We start from the raw sequence: 26,340 nt of genomic DNA, 5'->3' as shown, positions 1-26,340 counted from the left end.
AAGTTCTTTAATACAAACATTTCACTACCCTTCTACCATCATGTACTCTTTAAAAAACCCAACATTTAGACTGCTGTTTAGACAACTATTCTTGGTGAACATACAAGTTCAAATTACACTATGGTTACTTAAGTCATGAATTCACCTGTCCACAGAAACATCAGCTTTTTAATAAGTTTGAATTCCCCACAAACTGATGGGATTTCACAGACACAACCTGCAATCCAGATGTTAAACAATCATGATTACCATTCATGAGAAAATTCTTTCAGTTTCTGTAAAGACAAGTGAAGTCAGTGAACCAAAAGACAGATTGCCCATGACAAGAAAGCACAGGAGTTTAGTGAACAATGGCCTCCCAGATCAGAAGGGAGAATGAGACAATTAAAGCTTACCAGGCCATACAACTATATCAGGAATTCGCTTGAACATTCCCTCCCTGAGTACAAATATCTCATGTAGGCAGTGGCCTGAAACATAAACAATAAAGTTAAAAAGTTCAAACAAGGAAGCATCGAAAGCAGCACAGTTACATAAATGAAGTTCGCTTACCATGAGCTCTGAAGACCCTGTCTTCTGCATCCTGTGAATAGGAGATTTTAGTGGCTCTAAGATCCTGAAGAAATTCTTCATTTACAATGGATGGAGGTACATCATTAACATTTAAGGATGCCTACAATACAAGAAAACAAGTTCATTAAAGGTAGGTTCACTCTTATCATTTCTGTACAACAGAAATGCTGTAAAAACAGGTTAACACTAACTGATACCCAAACACAACTTTTTAAGATCAGAAATACAGAAGTTCTCTTCCTCGTCTTCAATCACTGATCCCACTAGTCCTACCTGGTACTGAGCTCACTAGATGCAGACAGGAAGTTTTATTTCAGTAGCACATTCTTACCCTTTTTCCTCCTGCGAAATCTGGAGAAATGCACTAGCTTATGAGTGCATACTGAACAAAATAGCTTTTTAAAGGCTTCCCAAGATCCAAGAAAAACAGCTGCCTGAACACACCTACAGACTCTCCTGTTGATAAAGGGGTAAAGATTGAAGCTAAAAATTCCTTTTTGAATATAAAATTCCTCCTCCAATACAGAGAAATACATACCAAAGCAACTACCCATTCTGCAAATTCCTCTATTTACAGTTCTGTTTCTACCAAACCACTTCCCCTCCTCCTGTCATGTACTGGAAGTTAAATCCATCTCAGTCCAAACCCTAATCAGAAGTCCAAAGCAAGGCAAAACTAAGTTTGACTGATCTAACATAACCAGCATATTTTAATTAGACCTCACACATCAGAAAGACGTGCAGGTGTTTCCAGAAAGCCTCTAGCTAGATGTCCCAATCAACACCTTGGAAAAAAGTTTTTCTTTCAAAGAAGCTACACTGGACATTTTGGCTTACCAACAGGCCTTGAATCAAGGTTCTGTAAGTCCAGAGGGAAAACGCCTGCTTAAGGTTTTCTAACAACCCATTCTTCCAGGTCCTTATGACAGGTGTCTTGCATAATATTTTTACGGCTTCTCAAAGTGCAAAGCTAGCCACTTAATTCTTTTCGAAAGTCCACTTTAGATATCAAGCACATAAAAACATAGTTCATGTGTTGACTTTTTAAACCCACTCTAGAGAATGAGGATTCTTTACAGGACCCAGTTCCAAAACAGTAAGATCTTTGTAGACATTAAGTATAATGCTTTTAAGGTGCTTTGAAGGTTCCAAAATAACTAACATGCTTTTTTTTTTCTCCTTAAAAATGGAGCCAATAAATTCTTTTATACTTTTCTATGGGTAACCTCCCTAAAGGAATATGTCTTGTATTACAAATGGCCTCTAATTAAGGAGTTCTTTAATTAGATATAAAGCTTGTCTTATGACTAAAAGCTAACTTCTAGACTTCAACTCTTATTTTGAAAGAAAATGTTGGTCAAGAATCTTATTTTTAGTTATCAAAGTCCCTCAAGTTCCAGAGCAGGAGAACTGAACATTTTTCACTGCCCCATCTTTTATTTTAAATATACTCCTAAAAAATAGGAGTTGCACAAAAATTAGTTAAAAACATAGTGCAATGCTTTCAAACTTCCGTCATGAAAACCCTGCTGGCAAATTAACCGACATCACCTTCAACTCAAATAAAAGAACATTCTTGCAATTTTGTTATAAAGTCATCAGGAAAGACTATGGGCTGCCTAATGATGCCAGAAAGAGCTTGCTTACAGCCCTACCACCAAAAAGTATTTTGTACAAAAAAGTTCCACATAGGCAAAGAAACTTAGACATTTCTTTAATGAGCCTAGCTTATGGTTCTTGACAAGTACAAACAGAAACGAGCAAAACTGAATTAACTTTTCTTGAACTTTCTGAAGTTTCAGCCTTCTACAAAAAAAGTATACCCACCCATCCCAGTTTTCTTTCCTAGAATGGAGTTTTGCCTATCTTTGCTCTACATAACCTCCAGAACAGATGATACTTTTTGCCAACACATGTCTTAAGATAAAAGTTTAGAGGATTGCACTAGTTATCCAGCCAACAGCAAGGAAAATAGAGATTAATAGTCTCCATCTGATACCACAGCAGCAATCTATTCTGAATGGGTTGAGCCTCAAAGAAGTGAGAGCTGAAGAAGGGAAGATTTAACCTTCAATAGGGAAGTTTTCACATAGTTAAAAGATCCATGGTGATGGAATCTGCCTACCAGTATCCACCCTACAAGAAACTATGTAAAGGTATGTAGAAATTAAGAGTACTTACAGGGATAATGCAGAATGCAATATCTGCATGAGATATTCATGACTGATAGCTAACAACATTTAGAGGTTCAAAAGGATAGCCAAGTATTTGTTTTAGAGTTTTCACATGGGACACATGACCTAATGAAAATACAGTTTTAACAATGATTTGACTTCTGGAAGAGGATATGTGCTGTTCTGACTTGCTTTAAGGACAATATTATAGTTCTTGAAATAAGGTGTCAGACATCTGAGAAAAAGGCTTTTCCCTCCAGCATATTCACTTTGTCACCTGCAAACACAAAACTTGAGATTAAGTGTTGCTTATTTGAGAGGTATACCACTATTGAGAGATCATGATTTTCAGGAGTAGTCACAATAAGCACAGAGAAAGTCAGGTCTTGGATTGCTGCTCTTAGCTCTTACTATTCTGCTGTTAATGCACATTCACACAGTGCTCTTTGCTAACCCAAAGAGCAGAGCTCGGACAGAAACTTAGGAAATGTGAGAAACAAACAAGTAGGTACCAAATAAAGATTTTTAAACCACTTAAAAAAAATCCCTGCTAGCTGTGCTTACATTTGCTATTTTAAACTTCAGTTTCTTCATGGATTTCCATAGACAGGACTATTATGTATAATTTCAAGTTGAATACCAAGCGCTGGAAGATCTTTGTTCTCCATAAGACGGACACAAACTACTTAAAAGCGATAACAATTCCTTGCAGATGGTTTAAGTATCTTAATTTTTATCGCTCTTCCACAAGTATTTTAACCCTTTAGTTTTCATCTTCAAGATTGAAAAGTTAATATTCATCCATATAAATCTTACACACACTGCCAAACAAAAATATACTTTTATTTTGTCTTAAGGGACTGAAATATTTTAAGGTTTGTGCACTGAAAGGCTAGACAGGAAGCCTATGTGAACTAGGTCTAAACTGCTGTCTGCACTAAGTCTAGACCAAAAAAGGAAAAAAACATCATCAGGCCTTGAGCATCACAGAAGCAGGTACATTTCCTGTTGTTAATTATAACAGAAAAATTGCATGCATCAGGGAACCCTCCAGTCTTCTAAAACAGAGTCAGGAAGAGATGAGATAGAGGAAAAAAAAAGGACCAAGAGATTCCTCTCCTACTGCTGTTCCTATACTTGAGTTCCTTCATGCTCTAATGATCACAGAAGGTGAGAAAAACAGTATAACATGACAACCTGCAATATAAACTGGGTAGTATGACAGAGACATGAAAATGGGGGGCCTGCAGTTGAGAATAGCTATGAGAAGTCCAGATACATACTGGAGACTCCTCTAGGACTGGAGTCCTATTCTGTGTTAAGGTAGTCTGTCTGTTTCAGATTGCAACAAGAACATCAGAACCAGAGGGGCACAAGCATTCAACATTGCTGGCAGATATCCTGAAGAACTGTTTTGCAAGACGTGCTGTGGAATCAAGATACTATTCAAGAAACTGCCCTTGTCCTCTGACTCTACTTTGTTCTACATGTAGAAAGGGAACAACAACATTTCTCAGGACCTCTACTCACAGCAAATTAAAGCAGCTGCCAATTAAGAGCAATCCTGGTCAAGGAAAACACATCAAGATGAATTTTTTCAAAATACATTGGCAGATGGAGATCCTGCAAGTCATAGCAGATGAAAGAACGTCTTGATTAACAGAAGACTGAAGAAATGTTCAAGTTTTCAGGCTCTATGAGATTACCTACTTCAGAGAAAATGCAATCTTGAACTCACTGAAGAAATGGGTAAAACTGTTACCCAAAGCAGGGTTGCTATAGTCACTGTACAAGCATAGCCAGCTGCTTAAGCGATGTTGAAAGCAATCTAGTCAGGAACCTGCAGTCTCAAAGGAATTCTTTGAAGGGAGTCAGGTCTCCTGACTCTGAGACACAAGTTCCTCTTCTTGAGAAGCACAATATGGATGCTTCACAAAACCCAGAACATTCCAAATGTGTTGTTTTTCTGAAAACATTCAGTTCAATCTTGAGTATTCTGGTAGCCAATTGTCAGCACCCAGACATGTAAAAAAATTAGTGTCAAATAAGAACTTGGATTTCATTAAATACACTGAAAACACAGCACAATTTAACTTCAGTGTTGTTCATGATAACAAAGACAGAAGATACAGTGAAGTTGCATAAACAACTCCCTCTAGGCTAACAGTTTCTACAATCTTGAAAAGCAATCTACAAGCAAGGACAAAAAAACTCCCTGTGCTGGACACTTTCATTCCAATAAAAGTACTACCAGTTAACCTGGAACCACAAGTCATGTTAAGTCATTGAACATTTCATGTAGAACACTTTTCTCAAAAACTGAGGTATTAATACACTGTATTTAAATCATGTGCAAGGTGACCTTCAGGACAACAGCTGAATCATCTTTAACAACGTGGTCTTGATTATTACCAAGACTAATGTTTAAAGGAACTGGTTCAGCTATTTACTTACTCTAGAGGTAGTTTTGTGGTCCAGACTTGCTCCAAAGGTTTTTTCTATCCATTCCTTAAAAGTTGGTAATACCATACCACCTAATCTGTACCTGAAAAGTCAATATTACATAGGGTCATTTTAAATTAAAAGACTGTATGTCAGATACACTTCTTTCGATTCTACGTATGCACAAATAGTTAAGTTTTAAATCAAATTCTTTACCTACAAGCCTGCAAAGCTTCTGCACATTTAGTTTTCATGCAACTGCACATTTTGTTGTATTTAACTGTTCTGTACTTCACACAATCACATAAATTGTTAACATCTTAGGTATTATTTTCCTTCATGATCTTTGGGAATTGTGGCATATGGCTTTCAGATATCCCTTCTTTACTTTTAAGAAAGGTCTCTCCCTTTCAGTAGTGCAGAAAGCAGTGCCACAGTTTACATCTCTGTTACAGGTAAAGCCCATGTGTGTATGGACACACTGCAATGTAAACAACAGCAGTCTCAGACACACAAACCCAGCTCCGTACACCTTACATGTTTTGAAGAAAAACCGTGTTAAAGATTCTTCCCCCATCATCAGAACGCATCAGAATCCGTCAAGCAGCGTGAATTTACTTCTATCGCAAACTCTTTGACAAGAGCTTAGCCATGTGACAGATGAAGACTTACAGACAAGGGACAGAAGAGCTGTTTGTGAACATGTGCACCACACATGAAAACAAATAAGGCTGGGGACACACTCAAACAGGTAGAAACTATTGCTATAATTGTGTACATATACACACACCTTGTGCATGTTTATGTATGCACAAACATTCTCTGAGGAGACGAGAAAAAGGACCTTTCTTTGGTATTAAGAGCTTTCAGCAGCTGAGAATCCTTACTATAGTTTGCACCTGGGTCACTGCATTATGCCTCATGGGTCTTCCTTCTAAGATTATTCAATCACTGTTTGTTAATTCAATTATGACCCTGTCCTTCACAGTTGTAGAGCTGGTTGCAACAGCCAAGTCACCTATTACACAGAAAGCTCAATTCCTTTTTTTTTTCCTCATGTCAACTACCTCCCAGTTCCCCTATTGCAAAAAAACCCAAACCAAACCCTGCTCTGTTCCTAGAGATAAAAGGCTACAACCGTATCTCATCTCAAGCTACACTCTTCAGCTTGGAAGACAGCACTCAGTTGTTCTTCCTGTGACATCCGTTATTGTATCATTATATACCCATATGAAACAGTTAAGTGAATTCTATGAAAAGGAAAGTGCAATAAGCAATGAAAAGTCTAATGCATTTGCATCAGGAGTTTGCAACAAAGGTACAGAGAGTCTCAAGTCAGCTTGGTGTGTTTTCTTCTCCAGATATACTTTTGGTATTGCCAACCTATTACTATAGCTAGCTTGCAAGGGTAACCTTAATCACTTAAAGGACAAACTTAAAGCTATCAGAAAACCAACAACTTTTAAGTCAAGACACAGATGGAAATCACAGCATAGAGGCAGTTAGTGAGTTTACTGCACAGAATGCAATGCATGATTGCTCAGGAAACAAGTTTTGTATGTATGTTGCTGGTGCAAGAAGCCCCCCAAAAGACCCCCTCACCACACCCCTCTCAAGAAACACGTTTAGCTGCTCAGACTAGCAAGTATCATCTATCCCTGAGGAGATGATAGAGTCTATAATAAAAAGATCATTTGACACATGGAAAAGCATGGTCTGTTGGGAAAGTCAACACGGCTTTCACAAAGGGAAATCCTGTTTCACTAACCCTTGGAGTTCTATCAGGGTGTGAAAACAGAAAGTGAATAAAGGGGATACAATGAACATTAAATTCCACACTCCTTTATACTTCCCACAGGTGTTCACCCCAAAAGCTATTAAGAAAATACACTGCTACAGTACTGAAGGAAAGGTTCTTCTACAGGATTAAGATAAGGTTAAGATAAGAAGCAAAGGGCAGGATTTATTGATCATTGTCCAAGACAGACTCAGGAGTGCAGCTTGCCACACACTAGCACTGGTACCAGTTTTACATAATGTCCTCATCAGTGATCTGGATTCATCAGTGGACTCTCCAACCAGGTGAATAGTACTAAGCTCTTTTGGGTAGACAGATACTACACTGATAGGAAGGAACTCGGGACCTTAAAAACCTGAGCAAAAAAATGAAGATGGAAGACAAGATGTAGATAATTGCAACAGCAAAAAAAAAGCACTACTTGCATATTTTGCAGAATCAGACTGGTAGTCAGTATAGGAAAAATCATGGCATCTTCACTGACAACATACAACAGCAGCCAACAGTGTTATGCATCAACCAGGCAGGTATAAGACAGACAACAGTTTCTCTCTTTTTGCTGCTCTGTAGAACCCTGGTGTATCTACACTTTGAGTGCTGCACGCAGTTTTTGTCCCTGTATCTCCAGAAAGATGTAGTAGAGCTAGAGAGGGTTCAAAGAACAGCAACTGTAAAGACCAAGGGGCCTTACAAGCGGAGACTAAAGGGCCCAGGACTCCTCAGCATGGAGGGAAAGTGGAAGAGATGATACGATTGAGTCTTACGTAACCAACAAAGCAGTAGATAGGCTGAAGAACTATCATTCACCTAATCCTGCAACACAGTAAGGGATACTTGGTTTAAAACACAAGTACTTTACACAACAGCAACCTGGAACTTGCTGCCATGGGAGGCTGTAGAGGCAGACACTATCAGCAGACTTGAAAGCTATTAGACAAATTTGTGGCCAACAGATCTGTAGGTCGATACTAAAAGGATGAGGCATCTACAACATCTTTGCAGATGTCTATTCTCCCGTTTTCACTTCAAACACTCTCCTTTTGCCACTACGACAAACTATTCCATAGAAACTACACTGGTGTGGCCCAACAGGGCATTTCTAATATTATCTAACAGTTAAGAGGGAGAAAATGCAGATGGGGGGAAAAAAAGCCATTCTACCCCCATTCTAGAACAGTGACTGGTACTCAGTCAAACAGCAGCCTTGATGCTTCCTCCTGAAAAAAAAAAGGTAAAGAGCTGGACTTGAATTTTTCCTTCAAAGCACACTGCATAAGTTCTCTGTGCAGCATAACCTACCCCAGATAAACTAAAGATATCAGATGAAAGAACAAGTGACAAAGTGACAAGAGTCAGAATTCTGGCAAAAGCAGAGAGACCACCAAGGTCTCTCTAAATATTACACAGTGAACTCAAGTGCCTAAGACAAGGCTTTGCATTTTAATCTGGGCCTGAAAATTAAGAAATTAAGGATTAAAGTGCTCAACATCCCAGTTAGGTTTTTGCAGCTTTGACTCAAACTAGCTCATTTTAGTTTACACAAACTCAGAGACCAGGAAGGACTTTTTCCCTGAAGGACAGTACTTAATTCAGATTTATTTCTCTTCCCCATTCTTTTTGTTTACTCTTACAAAAAGTACATTTAAACCAGAGAAGAGACTGCAAGACTACTTTCCACTGAGGCAGAAAAAAAACAGTTAAGATGTCAAGGGACAGGCTTAAACCCCACTGGAAGAAAGTTAAGAGATCCCCAAGTAGACTTAATTTTAATGTCACTTCCTCAAAAAAAAAAACATTTCTCAGAAAAATAAGCTTGCTGTACAAAGGGCTAGTAGATAATAAATCAGAAATGTTGCCACTATAGAACATACAGCTGAAGAGCAGTTTTTAATTTTAAGCTCAGAGGATAAAGTAGCTCCATGCACAATGGTTAAGAAACCTAAAACACAAATTAGAAGTTTAATAAAGCAACATGTTGATGCTCAAGAGATTGTCAAAACTGGCAAAACTGCACTGACTTGCTGCATGTTATCTAAAGCTTTAGAACATGGAGCAGATTCTCAGTCTGATTCCATTCTCCAAGGGAAGTTTAATGCACTGAGTATATCAAGTTACAGAGAAGACTCGCATTAATTTGTCCTCATAATACTTTTAATAAAACTTTCAATAAGCCACACAGTCTATTTTACTACACGTTAGACTACTGTGTACAGAATTCAGTAAACATGTTAAATGCAGAACAACTAATAACCTATTCTATGCGATAAAGCAAGGTTTTTTGCCTTCTTTTGATTAACTGAACAGTGCAGTTTTTAAACTCTTTCCAATAAAATCACTAAAGAAGTTACTTCAGTTATATAAATTTTCAGCTTACCTTTTTCCTGTGAATTCTGCTTGACCCTTCTTATTGAAGATGAATTTGGAGTCATTATATCCCCATCCATTCCACTTCAGAAGTTCTTGCCTTAAAGGGGAAAAAAAAAACATGTAAGTGAAAATGTTAGCATATTGTAAGCCCAAAATGAGTTGCAGTTATATGGCTTTGGAAAAGTCTTATCAGATGGCAATTCAAGAAATCAAGTACATATCAAAAATGCACAGCTTAATATAGAGCAAAAAGTCATTCTGCAGCCACAACCATTACTCTTTCAGATTGCATGCTAAGACTTGAAAGACAAGATGCTTTACAAAAACAACCAGCTTAAGTCAATGCACACTGTATGGTGATAGTCTCAAATTGGCAAGAGCAAGGTTTGAAAGATGCTTCTTTTTAAATCTATACATAAATACCAACACACAAATAGGTAATAGCTAAATGATTTCAGGATGAAAAAGACATTTAGCGTTATTATTATTATCTGTCAAGAAAATAATTTTAAATTTTAGTTGTTTGACATCACTACTGTAATCCCACTGCATTCTTACTAACATTCACTTGATAAGACACTATCAGAAACACATTTGGATTGAAAATATATTTTGAAGAGTCAAAAAAAACCCACCCTAAGGACTGCAGGAATAACATAGCAAATACAACCTGAATGAGACCTCAAAGCATGCCACCATAAGAAAGGGAGTATAAAAAGAAAACACAAACACACACACTGCCAAAATACAACCACAGAATTAAAATACCTTAAGCACAACCATACCGAAACAGAGGATCTCTTAATTATGATAAAGTCAGAAGTATATCAATGTAAACATATTTAAGACTCAGAGATACACAAAGAGTAATTACACATTAATCTAACTTTGCTTAAAAAGTTTGCCATTTATTTACATCAGAAATTAATTACTAACCTAAAAACTGAGTTTTAGTTAATAAAAAGGCATCTTAAAGGAGTCTGAAAACAGATTATTTACCTCACTCCACTATATACAGTGAATGTAGCTCTTACTCTGACTGTGTAATGTAAGAGTAAGGTGATGACTGAGGTCACCATTTCAAAAAGACCTTGCAATTCAGAGAAAGCACTGCCTCAAGTCAGTTATAACTCCAGCATTATATAAAAGGTAACTGGGTGATGATTGATTACCAAAGGACTTCATTTGAAAGATAATATTAACATAACACTGACAGTATGTCAGCAGCCTATAATTAAACAGACTTGGCTTAAAATTAATTTTCTTCAAACTGCCTGTACACAAGGTTTTAATTAATCAAATGAAAAAAAAACATGGACATGTATTTCATTACAATTGTTTGAATCAGACATTTCAACAAGCCTTTGACAAATTTAGCACTTTAAGCAAACTTTATAGAGCAGTTTCAGTACTCGGTAACTGATACAGTTTTGTGAAATAGCCAGTCTATGTTGTCCTTCCACATTGAGGAACTGATTCTAAAATTTCAGCCAAAATTCAACTGTTTGTGCAGACAGCTATCCACACACAGAAGCTCCTCTGTTTGGCTGCCTCCTCTGTCGATGCACTCAATCTTTACACATGTAGTATTCACTCAGAAAAGGGCAAGGATCCACTCACATTCAATAGCACATGAATGCCTTGTGCTATTGCACTGACATGACAGATTATGAAAGAGTGTTCTTAATACATGTTATGCAGTCTTACCTATTTTTACACCTGTTCCTATATTTTACATATGTATATTTATAAATATTGTATATATTTATAAGAAATTCCACAAAGACACTAAGCCATACACAGTTGAGCTGATCCCAGCTGCAAACAGGTTGACATAGAATTGGCCAACTCAAGTGGCATTTATTTTATTTTTTTTAAACTAAATGTTCCCCTCAAATCCCCATCATTGCAGTCCTCCTCAAGGCAAGATTTCTCCCTCTGCTGACTAAACGTAGTATTTCTATATACCTGATCTCTGTAGTTTGTTGAATCCTGTAAAGTCAGAACAGACTTGATGTTAATAAGTGAAATTTGAAGAAGGCTCAAGCAGCCCCCCCCCAATTTAGAGAGGCAAGTCCTCTTGAAGGCAGTGCCAAAATAAGTACGCCAAGTACAATGCATGAAACAGGCTAGAGAAACTAGCTGCAAAGCTGGAGACAATCAAAGACACAAAAAACAGGCTCTAAAGGAACTGGTGACATGAGATACACTGATAAAGCACAGCTTTGAAGCTATCATTAGTCCTGATATCAGTACAGATAGATACTTCCCACAAAATCCAGGGGAGGTACTATTAGTTAAGGCACTGAACAAAGACCCTTCTGCTAAGCTGACTGCATTCCCAGTTGTTTGCCTTTTCTAAAGGCCTACTTTCCTGGGTTGGTGTTAAACTACCTGGCGCTTTCATCAGGCTTTAAAATACAAAACAGAGGTTAGAGTTTTAACTCTGAGTTTATTTTCAGGTTGAATTATTCTTGAATAAAATAAGTACACAAAGGTTTACTCTGACAGACAACATAGCTCTTGTTATTGGTGTGATGAGAATAATTAAATTAAATCTAATATAACAGTTTGCACATTTGTAGAAAAACAACTGGTTCTAAAACATCTCAGCTACCTCTTAACACAAAGTCAGGAGACCTTCCCACCCCACCCCCACATAATGGGTAGTATTATATTTTGTGACAAGTAAACACCACAACAAAAAGTTAAGCATTTAATTTATATTCAAAACTACTGAGCAAGTCTAAGGTTTCTGCTTGGAGACAGAAGGGCTGTTTTTGTAGGGAGTCATCTTACATTTATTCTTTCTCTTGTTCCACCATAGCAGAGTACTGCCAGTTTAAGAACTGCTGTTTGAGTTACTTATTGTAGTTCATAGCACTTCACGCCTACACACTAAGAACAAGTCAGAGGAAATACTGCAAGCAGCTCCCTAAAAAGAAGCCTAAAAAGACCAGATTTTAAAAGAAAGACTGATTACTCAGTTCTGATTTGTAATTGACATGGCCTGCAGTGAAGACCAAGCTGTTTAGATCTTCTTGCATACCATTTGAAAGGTATGCTCTTCATGAACAAGAAAGAGCTGGTGAACCTCAAAACTCAAGAGAATTACCTTCAGCACAGAGGAAAGCCGGAGACATCCGGAAAAGATCCACAAGCCTCCCTGACTACTGAGGCAATGTCAATGTCATACTGATATAATGCAAAGACTACAGCAGAACTTTTTGGAAGAGTGTTACATATTAGTTGACATATTATTCAGAAGAGGCACAAGCAGCTCTGCAAGACAGAGGCCAAGGCAGCATGCTGTTCTTCCCCAGGTCTGCCTCCCTACCCCAGCTCCCTCACGTAAGGGAAATACACTGTAACACATATGCCTGCTCTGCATTTCCTTATCTTTCTAGCTTACATTTGAAAATTAAAACTATAATTTGACAGCATAATAAGAAACAGAAGGCAAGCAAGGAAAAAAGTCTTTTTCTAAGTGTTGTAACAGCATTCCTCCTTCTTCATTTTCATCCTGCCCTTCTGCAGCATTATTTATACAGTCACCATTCCTTTGAAAAAGCTTTTCACACCCCAGCTCCAGCACAGAACTCCCACTGCCCTCTGTAATGCCCTGGTATGGCAATTAGAGCTGCCTGCCAGATTAGCATCATGCATCATGTTTACCTCGGCTCTCAGGAATGATCCAAGTTGTGACTGAGCAATCGATGTAGCCTTCTACATTTCCCAAGGTTTTCATTTCCAGAATCTCATATTCCAGAAGAGTATAAAGGGCAGAAAGAATTGCTGAGCATCTGCAGACCTAAGCACACATTAAAAGCTCCCTCCATGTATGAGTTTTCGATGTGTCCAATCCTAGGTCTGAGACCAAGGCACTGAAACTACACATTGATCTGCAGCTAATAGGTATCACCATTATACCTACATAGACTTTTACAAATTACGTCTCCTCTAACACTTCAATATTTTGTACCATCTGAAACAAAATTTCCCTTGCAGTAATAGTTTCTATCCTCATTCTTCAAAAATTCAAGAATTTGATTGCTAAGTGGTAAAACAACAAAAAAAAAACCCTGAATACCCGGTATAATATATGAATACTCTGAATACAGTTTGGCTTAGAACATGTGTAGCATGAATACATCAGTTGACTATATGTTGCAAGACATAATTTACACACCCTTCTATTTTTCTTCCCAGCCCCCTTTCCAATAATATGTATAGCAAAGACAGACTCATCAACATTTAGTATTATTCTTGCTTTAAACCTTGTTACTCAGCTCTGTATTGTATCTGAAGTGTCTCATTTAAAGACAACACCTTTCCTGTTCAGTACATTGGCTTCAAAAAAACATCAAGCTCACTAACACTACTTTTATCTTTGACAGAAATATGGTATATTTTAGCCAGAAATAGTAGGAAATAACCAGTTCTTTCTTGCCTTCTAGCTTAAAAGCAGAAACTCACTATTGAAGTGTATGAGGTACTATAAAGCAAAGCTCACTTAACATTTTTAAGTATATATTTTATATATATATATACACACACACAAAATTATATTGCCTGAAGGGAAAAAACTGAAAGAAAACAAGTTACCATGGAAACAGTGACAATAGGAGCTGAAAACAGTATGACTAGGTTAAGTGATTTTAAATATTTCACTTTCATTACAATGCCCAACGCTGAAATACTCATTTGACTTGATGCAATAAGGATTTTTACAGCAAAATATTTGTTCAACAAGTCAAGCGTTTTCTGCATTTTTCCGAAAAACTGGCTATGGAATAATCAAGGAGACACTGGGCAGGACGCTGTTCAGGTCGCAGCACAAAGCACTATATTAAGCCCTCAAAGAACCATCAAGGTGCCTACAAACTAGGCAGAAGCTCACGAGGTGGCAGGATGCCCATTCCGGGGAGGGGGGCAGGAGGGCGGCCCCCAGCCCAGCAGCTGAGCTAGTCCTCCCAAGGCATCCGGTGACTCAGCTGTGCAGGCGGAGGCCTCCGGACCCACGCTATTGCAACAAAACTGTACTTGCCAGCACTCTCCAAATCTTGTGTTTTAGTGAGAGGCACGGTAACTGGCTCAAAAAGTTCTTGTCTCTCCCTAGGAAACTGAAGAACAAACACAGGGTCTCCCACAGGTATCCAAGCTCAGCATCCAAAGTTCAACCCGCGTGGAAATTATACCATTGATATAATTTTTAAGTAGTTTCAAATTCACATCATATGTGCATATCAGACATCTACATACACAATACATACAACTGCCAGTCAAGAAGAGTTTCATGCTGCAAAAGAAAAGTATCATCAACAGTTACAGAGCCTTTTGTTTTCCAAGGTCTAAAGCACATTGATATTATAACATATGAAGTAAACACAAAGTTTTTTCACTTAGGAAGTTATGAGATTATGTTCAATGAAATACCAGAACCAAGATAAAGTAATGAATGAACTCCAAACATTAGCATCATGTGATTTAACAAAGAATGGAATTGCCTCATTACACAGACATACCATCTAAGCATAAACAGAACTTCCCCCTTCTTCAAAATAATCTGAATATCTGGTACATTATACACAAAACTTAGACAAACAGGCTAATTTACTCAGAGGACAAGTGACAGTTTCATGTATTTTCTTCAGAGAAGCAGGACAAAAGTGCAGTTCAACCCAGCTGAATCAACGTGACTCAGGTGGAGCAAAGCCAAGACACTCACATCGATTTCCTCAAAATAACCACCAGCATTTCCAATTCAATCACCAGCTGATGCTCAGCATTAAAACAATGTATACAGAAAATACTCACAGACACTCCTGTTCCATGATCCAAGAACTGGGACATCCTTGGAAATGAGTTTGAAGTGGCAGTTCTAAGGGCTACCACATGGGTTAAAGCACCAGTATTTGCCTAATGTAACAATGCAAAAAAGTCGTGCAAGTTGTGGAGTTCTTGCAAAACTCAGCACATGGGTGCAGTAAGACTGAGGCAGTAGTATGGTGCTAAGGAGTTACAACAAGATGACATCACCCAAACAGTAACAGGTGATATGAGAAGGTCACTCTCCCTCTCGTCTGGAGCAGTCTCTCTGGGTTATATAGTCACACTCCTCAACCAAGTAAGCAAGCCACTCCAGAGTGGTTTTGAAGCCAGTAGTAAATTAGTATCAGGTGCCTGGAAATTAGGAAAGGGAATGGAGCCTAAGAAATCCCTTCAAGAACTGCTTTGTGAAAGCACGATTTATCTGGAGAACACCACCATGCTGCAGGCAGGGAGTATCTACCGTGTTTGTAATTCTTATACTTCTTCCCTCTTGGATGTTCTTCCCTGAAGCAAACCAAACATAATCACATGCAAGTCTCAAGTCACATAACATCTGTTTTATAACCTTAGACACATTCAGGTTCCGTAGCTCACTTTAAGCTAAACACTTGCAGCTGCACATACACCTGATTCAGTTGCTATTCTGTCTGCTGAATATCGGATATGGCAACACAAACCTGGGTTCCTATTTACAATTTACATCTACAGCAAGCAGCTAATGCAGACACAAGATTTTAGGCATAAAGTAAGACTTCAAGGTTTTAGGTACTCCAAAGCACAGCGTGCCCTTTTTTTTAAAAAAAAAAACCTGTTCTGATAAAACAAACATTAAACTCTCCATACACATGCTCCTAGCCTTGACTATTTCATTACTCTTCATTTCACCACATTGTAATAAACAAAGCCCCAAGGAATAAGGAAATTGGCATTTCTCTGGTGTTCTTTCATAGAAAGCTTAAGTCAATTAGGGTGAATTAAAGATTCAGGAAAGCCAAGACATTATACCTATGCTTCTCAGTATACACTTAGCCAAATGATCATTCTTATGCAACAGAATACTTTACTGGAAGCTATCTCTATTCCACCTATTACTTCAGTTCACACCAGTTTCATTTTTATCTTTGAAGAGACTGCTCTACTACAAAAATGCATGCACACAGCTACTTTCAGGCAGTAAACGAACAAGCACTTAAAGATTTTTCAAACACTAGAGATCAGTCCTTCGAGAAGTATTTTTTTGAAAGCTTGCAAAACCAGGAAATCTGCTTCACTATCTAAAAAACCAAGTTAATGAAGAAATCAATTGTCTGCCATTTACTTGCTCAAGCAAAATCAGCTCAGTTCCTAGACAACACTGTTTTACCTATTGCATAGGGAATTCTCAGCACGCTCTGTAGCAAGTACATCAGATAACTGCTGAAGAACACTTTTTGGCCTATACCATCAACCCTGAAGACTTGCACACAACAGCCCAATTTTGGATATAACAACACTACAGAGGCATTATGCTTGTCCATCACATTCAGCCTACATGTTTTAATACTTCACATTATTGTTCTCTACTGAGAAGTATAGTAACATTTCAGGAAAGTCTAGTTGGCTGCAACCTGTTACACTACAGATATCCTTACTTTACTCCAGCTCAAAGTAGCTTCTAGGAAGTCCAAGTAATCACTCTAGTCTATTGCATTAACAGACCATTCTATTCAGTGTAAATAAACAAATCAAGTTTAAATAAATAGCACTATATATACACATTCATTTTCTTGTACATAACAGTTCAGAGTAAAGATTGCTCTGAGTATTGGTGGTAAGATATGAAGCCTCTTTGATGTTACTTGTTAAATTCAAGTATATCAACTCTTTAAGAGTTAATTCATGTTGCTGCTTAATACAGTCACAATCATTGCCAGCAACTACAGCAAGAATCACAAGAGTCTATATAAAAGTATGGCAATATTAACACATTACTCTGAGCAACCTGGGTGTGAACTTGATAACAGAGCAGGCACCTGGCTATACACTCATCCCTTGGTTTACCCTGGATAGCAGTATGCCCATAATATTTAACAGATCCACAAGCCTCTCTTCATCCCACAGGAAAGAACATTCTCCACGGAGACAGGAAAATCAGGAAATCCTGCCTTGCTTTCTCTTGCTCCAGGACAGAAAAATTTTAAGCCTACGGGCTACTGAGTCAACATTTAGTTACACTCAATCAATACCGCCTTTTAACAAGGACCAAATGGTTTAAAGTTTGATTTGAATAAGTTCTAATACAAGCTATGATGGCAAGATTAACATCAGTGCATGCTCCACCTCTGAGGCACTCTTACTTTCTAGCATACATAACAGTTACTCCGGTACAACTGTATTCTAGGGAATTATAGCACTTTACTGTTTCCATAGAATCATTTAGGTTGGAAAAGACCTTTAAGATCATCCAGCCCAACCGTAAACCTAACACTGTCAAGGCCACCACCAAACCATGTCCCTAACCACCACATCTACACATCTTTTAAATACTTCTAGGGATGGTGACTCAGCCACTTCCCTGGGCAGCCTGTTCCAATGCTTGACAACCCTTCCGGTGAAGAAATTTTTCCTAACAGCCAATCTAAACCTCCCCTGGTGCAGCTTGAGGCCGTTTCCTCTTGTCCTATCACTTGGTACTTGTGAGAAGAGACCAACACCCACCTCGCTACAACCTCCTTTCAGGTAATTGTAGAGAGCTATAAAGGTCTCCCCTCAGCCTCCTTTTCTCCAGGCTAAACAACCTCAGCTGCTCCTCATAAGACTCGTTCTCTAGACCCCTCACCAGCTTCATTGCTCTTCTTTGGACACTGCGTGTCCAAAGCAGTACAAGTTGAACACTTCACGTACTTAATCTTCAAAATATCTGTGTATAAGTTTTTAACTCAAGTCTTACCAGCAAAGTGAGCTTACTAATAACCAGTCAACAAAAGTCAACAGCATAACATAAAAGTTCAGAAAAAGTAACTTCAAGGAAGAGTTCTTTTCCAACTCAATTTGTTTAGTAAGTTTTTCAGCATGCCCATCACCCTGTCTCATCCCCATCTTCCACTGCAACACTGAATTAAAATACGAAATTCAAGCCAGGAATGCCACCAAGAAATAACATCTCTCCACTCCTATAGTACCTGAGATTTCCCCTCAAGAGGATACTCATCTAAGAATAGAGTCGCTCGTCTTTTTTTGAGGAATTTTCCCATCTCTATAACTGTCCTTTTAAGAAGTGGGAAGCATACTGCAATCTTTAAAGACATCAATTTGCAAACACATTGTTTAGCCTTCACAGGCATTTTTATTTGGAAACAGGGACAGTTAGATGAGCACTCACAGACTCTCAGTCAATACCACATACTCTCCTTCCGCCCCTCACTGGTGATGAAAAATGTCTGGATAAGATCCTTAACAGTTTGGTCTTTGAACTATCAACAAGAAAATCATGTTTCTGCAGGTCACTGTCTAGCAACTATTGAATAATCAGCCAGAAAAAAATTTCTGTGATCAGAGACATATACCTGAAGTACTACAAAAGGGTTTTTCATCATATGAAGTCTTCTACTTTGCAGAAGAAATGCAACATGAGGAGGATGCACCTAAATCTGGTACAATAGTGTCTGTAGCTTTGACACCATTTCAAACACTACAGGAAAAATGCACCAGGCGTAATGAAAGAAAATTTTGCTTAAGGTACTTCTGGCTGCAGCTTTGCTAGGAAAAATTAAAGTAATAGTTTAAAAGAGACAGAAAAGCTGAATCATCCTACAGAAGACTGCAAGAAAAGTGCATCTGGGTTTGGATTGTCCTAATATTGCTGATAAAAGCCACGCAGTACCACTGTACCAATCTATAGGTCAGGTTTTTTTACCAGATTTTTCACTCAACCTTTAGGTCTCATGAATAGATCAACCAGCTCCAGATTAGCTAGCAGTCACAGAATCACAGTCTAGTCACTAGAACAGGACTCAGATGTTCATCACTTGCCACCTCCAAATCAGTATAGGCAACAGAATTGTCCTTCTCCCCCATCACTCACTTCAAAACCTGGATATTATCCTGAAATACAAACTCTACCTAGATCCTCATATCCAAGCTATATTTGTGTATCAGAATTTTCACATGCAACATCTCAAACATGTTTCAACCATGTCTCAGACGTTCAGAGGGAACCTTAAGACAGAGATGCAGCTCCCTTAAGATTCTTTTGCTTCTGTACATACAAAAAAGCTGGGCTTTAGCTACATCAAGACATTTGTACCTATGGTGAAGACCAAGCTTTCCAGCAGCTCCCTTACACTCCCATAGCAAAGTACCCAGCAGTTGTGTCATTTTGATCATAAACTCCTTGAAGCAACATAATTTTTATTCTTAATCCAGAACAAGTTATTTAGAGTAAAAATAGCAATCCGTTATGATCCTGTAGCAAATCCTAATATGGGAGAGCAACGTCAATAACTTGTAGAAGTACAGGTGTTAAGTTCACTATGCCTGTGTTTCCACAGAGGAAGAAGCTATCCTTCAAGTCACATGCATCTTCACAAAAGCCTGTTTCTCGTGCTCTTCAAGGAGGCAATAACTGGCTGTAGAAATTACACAATAATCCATTTAAAATAAATCCCTGAAAACTAGCTAAACTGGTATTTTTTCAGAAACAGTGATTTCTTCCTAAATTCAAACCAAAGAAAAACTCAATATGGAAGGCAACAATTTTGGAATGCCACATTTCTCCCAGTGAGCAGCACTGTTTTACGCACCTCCTGCAAGAGCATCAAATCCCCTCAGTGAGAACTAAAGGCTTTCAAAGTTGTTAACATTTGACTACATGCCCATGAAATCCCAGTTCTCCCAAAGAAGGCAAGCTCAGCTTGTGGCCCTGGGCCACACATGGCCTGTTAGAATAATTCAGACTGTCCCTTGCCCTCTTCTTGAAAAAAGTTGAGAGCAAACCATGGGCTGAATGTATTTTCCTCAAAGGAGCTACAACTCTCTTAACCACTGCTTGTCCCATCTGCCTCTTTACCGCCTCCATACACTAACATACTAGTCCCTACATGCAGCTTGATGGAGAGCAGTGGGTTGTCTATAACCTAAACCTTAAAATGCTCTTGCAGGATAGCAAGCCAATACATACATAGAAAATCCACATCTGGGAAAGGGGGGAAAAAGAAAAAATTAAAAAAAAAAAAAAAAAAAAAAAAAAATCACAAAACAAATACAAGTCCACCCCAGCAGGAAGGTGTCCTCATGATGATAAATTACATGAAACTATAACATGGTATTATAATTGTAGCATTTAAAAGAATCTACTAGAAAAATCCAAGAGCCAGTGAAACAATTTTGAACTGCACAGTTTGACTATTTGTCTCCCCTTGGTCTCATGTGACCTTAGATTCTTTAGTATTAAATACTATAAGAAACAGAAAAGGTAGTTAATATGCTATTCATTTCTAAAAAACCTGAGTTAGAGCTTAATGTATGAGCACACTTTTTGCAGAACTCATATAAGGTGAAGGTTTCACATGTCTGCAGAGGACTGAAAGCCCATACACAGCCCTTGCTTCTCACACGTGCCACGTTCTTCATTGAAGCAGCCTCAAAGTATTTTGCAAACATTGAACCTCTGCTCCAGTTATTAAGGTGACTGAATGACTATCCATTTTAATACAATTCCATCTACTACAGAACCAAGTAAGAGGCTGAAGGCCACCTTCCTTCAGTTTCATCCAGTCCCTGCAGTGGTGAATCGCTTCAGCACTTTACCCGCGTTTGGGCTTAGCCTCGTCCTCCTCCCCGCCGCTGCCTTCCCGCCATCTCCCAGCCCTGCTAACCCCGCAGCTCCCCGCGCAGCCCACGCGAGGCCTCCCCGGGCCCCGTCAGCCCACGCCCATTCCCAGGCGGGAGTGAGACCGCTCTCCGCAGCACACGCTGCTCTAGCGCCGGCCCGCCCCGAGAGCCGACCGCTCCGGGAGCCCGCCCAGCCCGGCACGGACTCCCCGACGCGGCCCGGGGCCCGCTGCCCCGCGGGGACCCCCGCCCGCACCCACCGCTTCTTCGGGATGGAGCCGGAGACCGGCCCGGGGGAGCCTCCCTGCGCCTTGCAGGGACTCGGGGAGAGCGCTTCCCGCTCCGGAGCCCGCGGCGAGCCCCGCAGGTGCCCGGAGATGATGCGCAGCCGTCGCCGGGCGGAGGACGGGGAGCCGCCACCGCTTCCCGCTGCCTCCTCCGCCGCGGCCGCCATCGCACTTCCGTGTTGTGCCGCCGATCGCCGCCGGGTGAGAGGTCGGGCGAGCGGAAGGCGCCTCCCGGCGCTCCCCTCATAGGGGCCGTCCCGGCATACACCGCCGCCCGCGCGCCTCCGGCCTCGCTCCGCCCCGCCTCGGGGGAGCGGTTGTGCGCGCGTCCCCGTGAGGGGGCCCCGGCCCCCGCCCCCGCCCCGTGAGGAGCGCGGCTCCCGCCGCCTCGGGAGCTGAGCCGGGGCAGGGCGGCCCGCCCTATGCAGTGACCCGAGCCCGCTCGGCTTTCCTTGCCTCAGACCGCAGTGGAGGACGCGCATATCGCTAGGGGCTTCGAAGCCGAGGCCGGTTTCCATAGGCAGTCAGGCAGAACAGCGGCCTGTGTCAGCAGTGCAGGGCCTACGTGACTGAGCAAGGGGAAAAAAAAGGCTTTATTGGAGATTTCTCACATCTTGTGCTATAATTACTGCCCCTTTAGATTTCTCAACAGATTTGAGGAAACGCAAAGGTGCATGCTCTTTAAAGATGAGGATTGCCTAAGTCAATGGTGAAATACTAATTAATGGCAATAACATAGGTGGGTTACTTAAGACATTGGTTGGTGAGGTGGCAAATAATCCTACAAGGGTTACAGATTTTATCATTACTGTTGACAGGGACGGAAGGCCCTGGTGAGTGGAGCGCTGCTGAGCCAGCTGCTTCTGCCTGTGTAACGTGGCTGTTCTTCCCACGCCATGCATTGCTAGAAGAGGGGCTTCAGGCTCCCGATGGTCTGCCCCCTCCAGTAAACCCACACCACGAAATGAATGCTGACTGACTGGTGGGAATATATCCCTTTCTGTAGCTGGGCAGCCATCACAGGGTACAGAACTGTCAATCCCAACCATTTTGAGCCCTGTGGGAACCGCTGGGATTCACTCTGTAGCATCACTTTGAAGAGGGAGCAGAATTGGGACTTAAGGGGAGATACAGGTGTGATGCCAACTCCAGGGGCTGTCTGCTACTAGGAATTTACCATCATGCACCAGAGGGCTTTGGTCAGCTTTGAATTTCCACTCAGGAAAAGATATGGAAACTGGAAAGATTTTAAAGGAGAACAGAGGAGAAGAGAGGTTTTTTCATCAGAGAATGAAAAAAGGTTGAACAAACAGAGTCCAGACTGCTATGAAGTGAAAGAGAGCAAGCAATTTGCCCTTCATGTCCCGACTATGTTGGTGAGCAGTAATGAGCTCAAACTACAAGACAGAACTTCAGTATTAGCATTAGACTACTTTCTAGTGGCAGTGAAAATGAAAAACTGTTGTAGTTTGCCTAAGCAGAGAACAAAGTCACCTTTATTAGACAGCGTTGAGAACAGACAACATACACCTATCAGAGATGATATCATGATATGCAGTTCTGCTCAGGGCAAGATAATGGGCTAGATGACCTACTCAGATTTAATTGCAACTTTTTCCCTGAGATGTGAAATACCTTACACTGTTGAAGCCTACACAGTTGTCACACAGGAGCTACTTTCATGATCAGCTTTTGCAGTTCAATGGCACTGACCAGCTTTTTGGAAGTCTTGAAGTGGAATGCTAATATCTATGCGATTGATAGTATTTTTATAATGACATTTTGCCTATCATTGTTGATTTATTTGTTCATTCCTTCCTCATACACCCCTATGCTTGTTATGTCATGTATATGAAATAAAATCACATGAAAATTCATAGAACTCTTACCTTACCCTCTTTTCGAATCTCTTTCAGGGACCTATTTCTCCCATGATACTTCAACTTGATACCTTTCCATTAGCTAAGCATCTAGCCGAAAGTTCTCCAGGGAGCAGTATGTAGTGCACAAGCAGTTCAGTTCCCTACTTCACATGCAATATTGGTGCCTCTTTGAGTCATACTTCCCCATATATAAACCAGGGATAACAGCATCTCCCTGGAGAGACTGATTTGAAGATAAATATGCCAAGTAAGGACTGTGTGACAATATAGGATCAACCCCTATAAGACCTGCTGGTGAAAAGCAGTACATAAAAGCCACCCAGGTATTACTACTATTGTTTTGCTTTTATTCTCACTGTTGTTAATTGATTTTATGCCCGTTGTGTACTTCGACTAGAAAATAGTATGTAATTTTCCTGGGGCAGGAATTGCACTAGTTGCAATGGGGTCTCAGCTTTAGGTTAGGTTTCTGGTATTGCTGCAACACAAACAGCTGTTCTGGCAGTTTGATAGTTTGGTTATGGAGTTACATTTCCCCCCTGTGAATAATTTGTATACTACTTTCTGGATTAACTCATGCATATCCACATTTAACTGTCTGCTGCTGTGGAGGCAGTCTGTAGGGAACAAACACGGGTCTCTTGGCTGAGTTTCCATTCACACATTGTTTACTGAAGTTCTGGATATAGCTGGGGGGACTTTAAGTCAAGTTATCCAAATCTTTCCACATTGCTGAATGCTGGCAAAGAGATACTAGATTCATTATAGTAGGCTTCAGATTTTCCTAGAATGTTTCTTCGCATCACAGTCACATGTAAGGAACAATAATGAGCCCATTGCTCATTTATTTGATCCTAATCATAGAGGTTCCCAGTAAAAAATTGAATTCAATTAGCATATGAAAAGCAATATTTGTCACCACCTCAGAACTTAATTCTCCAGAAAGTTCCCAACTAACTTTCAAGTGTGTGTGTGGCTGCAGATTTAACTGGGGGTTGTAGAGGCATGGTGGTATGGTTTGGAAATCAGTGAGAGCCCTTGTCTTACGTAGAGCAAAGGTATAGCTAAGCGACACCTCGCTTTTGTGCAAGGGGGGTCTTTGCTTGCAGTAAGAATGCTGAGTTCCTGCCAGTGCTCTGCATGCAATCCTCAGCTCCCTTGGAAGGATGGCAATCTTCATGAAAAGAAGCAATAACATAATGTACTGGCAGATCATGAGGTCGCTGTCTCTCATCATTTGCCTGAAGTGAACCACTGTCATATATTCAAAAAATATGTCTAATTGATTCATATAAAGTTTATCTAATAAGTACAAGTGCTGAAAAGAAAACTTGGGAAACACAACAATTTTGAAAGTAATATGGCTGTGACACCAAAGAGAACTGATTTCAGTAAAAATACCAGCAGATCTACAACGTGGTAGTTTGAAGTATGCTAATCGTTGCCGAGCCAAAGCGGCAGCATTCGCCATTCCATGAACTGTCCCTCCCACATACCTGAGTGCATCTGCCAGCAAGAGTGAGATGCCAGCTCAACGTGACACTCCTCATGTCACCAAAGACCTGCATTTCCAGAACTCTGCACATTGGCATTTTCAAGAAACATAGTTTTAAAGAGTCTACAGTGTTATACAAAATAAAGTATCCAAAATACTTTAAATTTTCAGAGAGATCTTCATAACAAGGTGTCTCAGAGCTCTATTATGCAGTAGTCCTGTGGGAGAGCACAGAGGGACCATGCTGCTCAGGACAAACGCTACATTCTTGGGCAAGCCATACACAGGCCTGTGAAAAGAAAAGATTTTTCTGATAAATTTTCTTGCCTTGAATTAAGGTCTTCAACAGATTGTTGAAAATCACCTAATGTAGCATGAGAGCCCTTGAGATGTTGGTATCAGATGTGGAAAATTAATTGATGGGCTACACATCCAGCCTTAGAAGCTTCAGCAACTTACAAGTAGCTGAAATAGCAGCTGTACACACATCTACAAGAGAAGGTAGAGTACTCTATTCAACTTAAACCGTAAAAAGAATTTTGAAAATTTTCAAAGAAGTTTTATTGAAACATAAGGAAGTTCCTGGTCCCAGCTGAAACTAGCAGGAATTGCCAGTGCTGTAGTACCTGCTTGTACTGTTCCTTTACTGTCTAAATAGCAGAAAAAGGCTGAAGGATTTTTTATTTCTTTTTCACTTTTAAAGTAGCACATCTTTGAGTTACAATTCTTAATTCACCTCACTGCTTCTGAGGAAGAACTTTTATCATAATAGTAGCCAATGAGAAAATGAACTTAAAGAATACTTTGCTTTCTAGAAAGATGGGAAATTAGAAACTAATTTTTTCAAGCGTCTTCATTTCATGGCACTACTTGCAAGGTTAAAACAGAAGGAAATGCCTGCTTGAATAAGGTGTGGTTTAGATGTTCTTGCTTTCTCCAGTTCAACTACTATACAGATGTGATTGACACTAATATATTAGAACATCTTTTTGTTCTATACCCCTGTACAAAAAGCCACCACCTACAGAAGAGGTGGGGTTCTAGCCACCCTAGGTGCAGGCTGGGTGTGGGACATCCACAGCTGAATCATGGGCTCAGAAGAAGCTGATGAGGCAATAGAAGAGCGAAAAGGGCATAAGCCCTTGAGATCACCTCTGGATTCCTCATTTTTCACCAGAACAAAAAAAGAAAAAGAAAGGTTACACCCATTCATGAACATGTCATTCAACACCAAGTAATTCATGTTCTGGGAGGAGTTTTGTTGACATTTGAATGGGCCAAGAAGTTTTCCTGAAAGGAGCCAATTTGCCTAAGACCTACTTAGGCTTTGTGCCATTTTTATGGAGTCAGCAGAGACCCTGGGGGAAAGGCACCGCATCCGTCCATCCACTACCAGCTTATGGCAATATGAGGCTCAACTTGCAGGCCTCAGTGCCACGGAATGAGAAGGGCCCAGGTCTCAGAGCTTACAGCTAGGGAGAAGCCTGCAGGACCTCAAGCCGTTGGCCATTGGCAAGGATCAGCCTGGGTTTGGAAAGGTTACACAAGGATAGGAGGAACTGAAACTAGGGAAAAGGCGATAAAAGCCTGCAGAGCATGGGCCATGAATGAAGCCTCCTATCTAGGGATCTCCAACTGGAAGCTGACCTTTTTTATATGGAAAAGGTTAGCGGGCAGC

General features: G+C 40.1%; 1 protein-coding gene across 1 annotated transcript in view; it reads right to left on the bottom strand.

Annotated features, from left to right (window-relative positions):
* AGPS (alkylglycerone phosphate synthase) overlaps positions 1-21,451 on the bottom strand; it is a 61,072-nt gene extending 39,621 nt beyond the window's left edge. The window contains exons 1-5 of the mRNA XM_059820391.1: positions 21,258-21,451; positions 9,362-9,451; positions 5,202-5,292; positions 553-673; positions 396-470 (exon numbers count right to left, since the gene is read on the bottom strand). Coding sequence (XP_059676374.1) covers positions 396-470; positions 553-673; positions 5,202-5,292; positions 9,362-9,451; positions 21,258-21,451 — 571 coding nt within the window. The remainder of the gene's footprint in view (positions 1-395; positions 471-552; positions 674-5,201; positions 5,293-9,361; positions 9,452-21,257) is intronic.
* Between the last annotated feature and the right edge of the window lie 4,889 nt (positions 21,452-26,340).

Source organism: Gavia stellata, chromosome 8 (assembly GCF_030936135.1).
Source record: "Gavia stellata isolate bGavSte3 chromosome 8, bGavSte3.hap2, whole genome shotgun sequence".
In the NCBI taxonomy this organism is placed as follows: Eukaryota; Metazoa; Chordata; class Aves; order Gaviiformes; family Gaviidae; genus Gavia; species Gavia stellata.
Note: the sequence above shows the minus strand (reverse complement) of the source record. Positions and strands in the feature narration are given on the sequence as shown.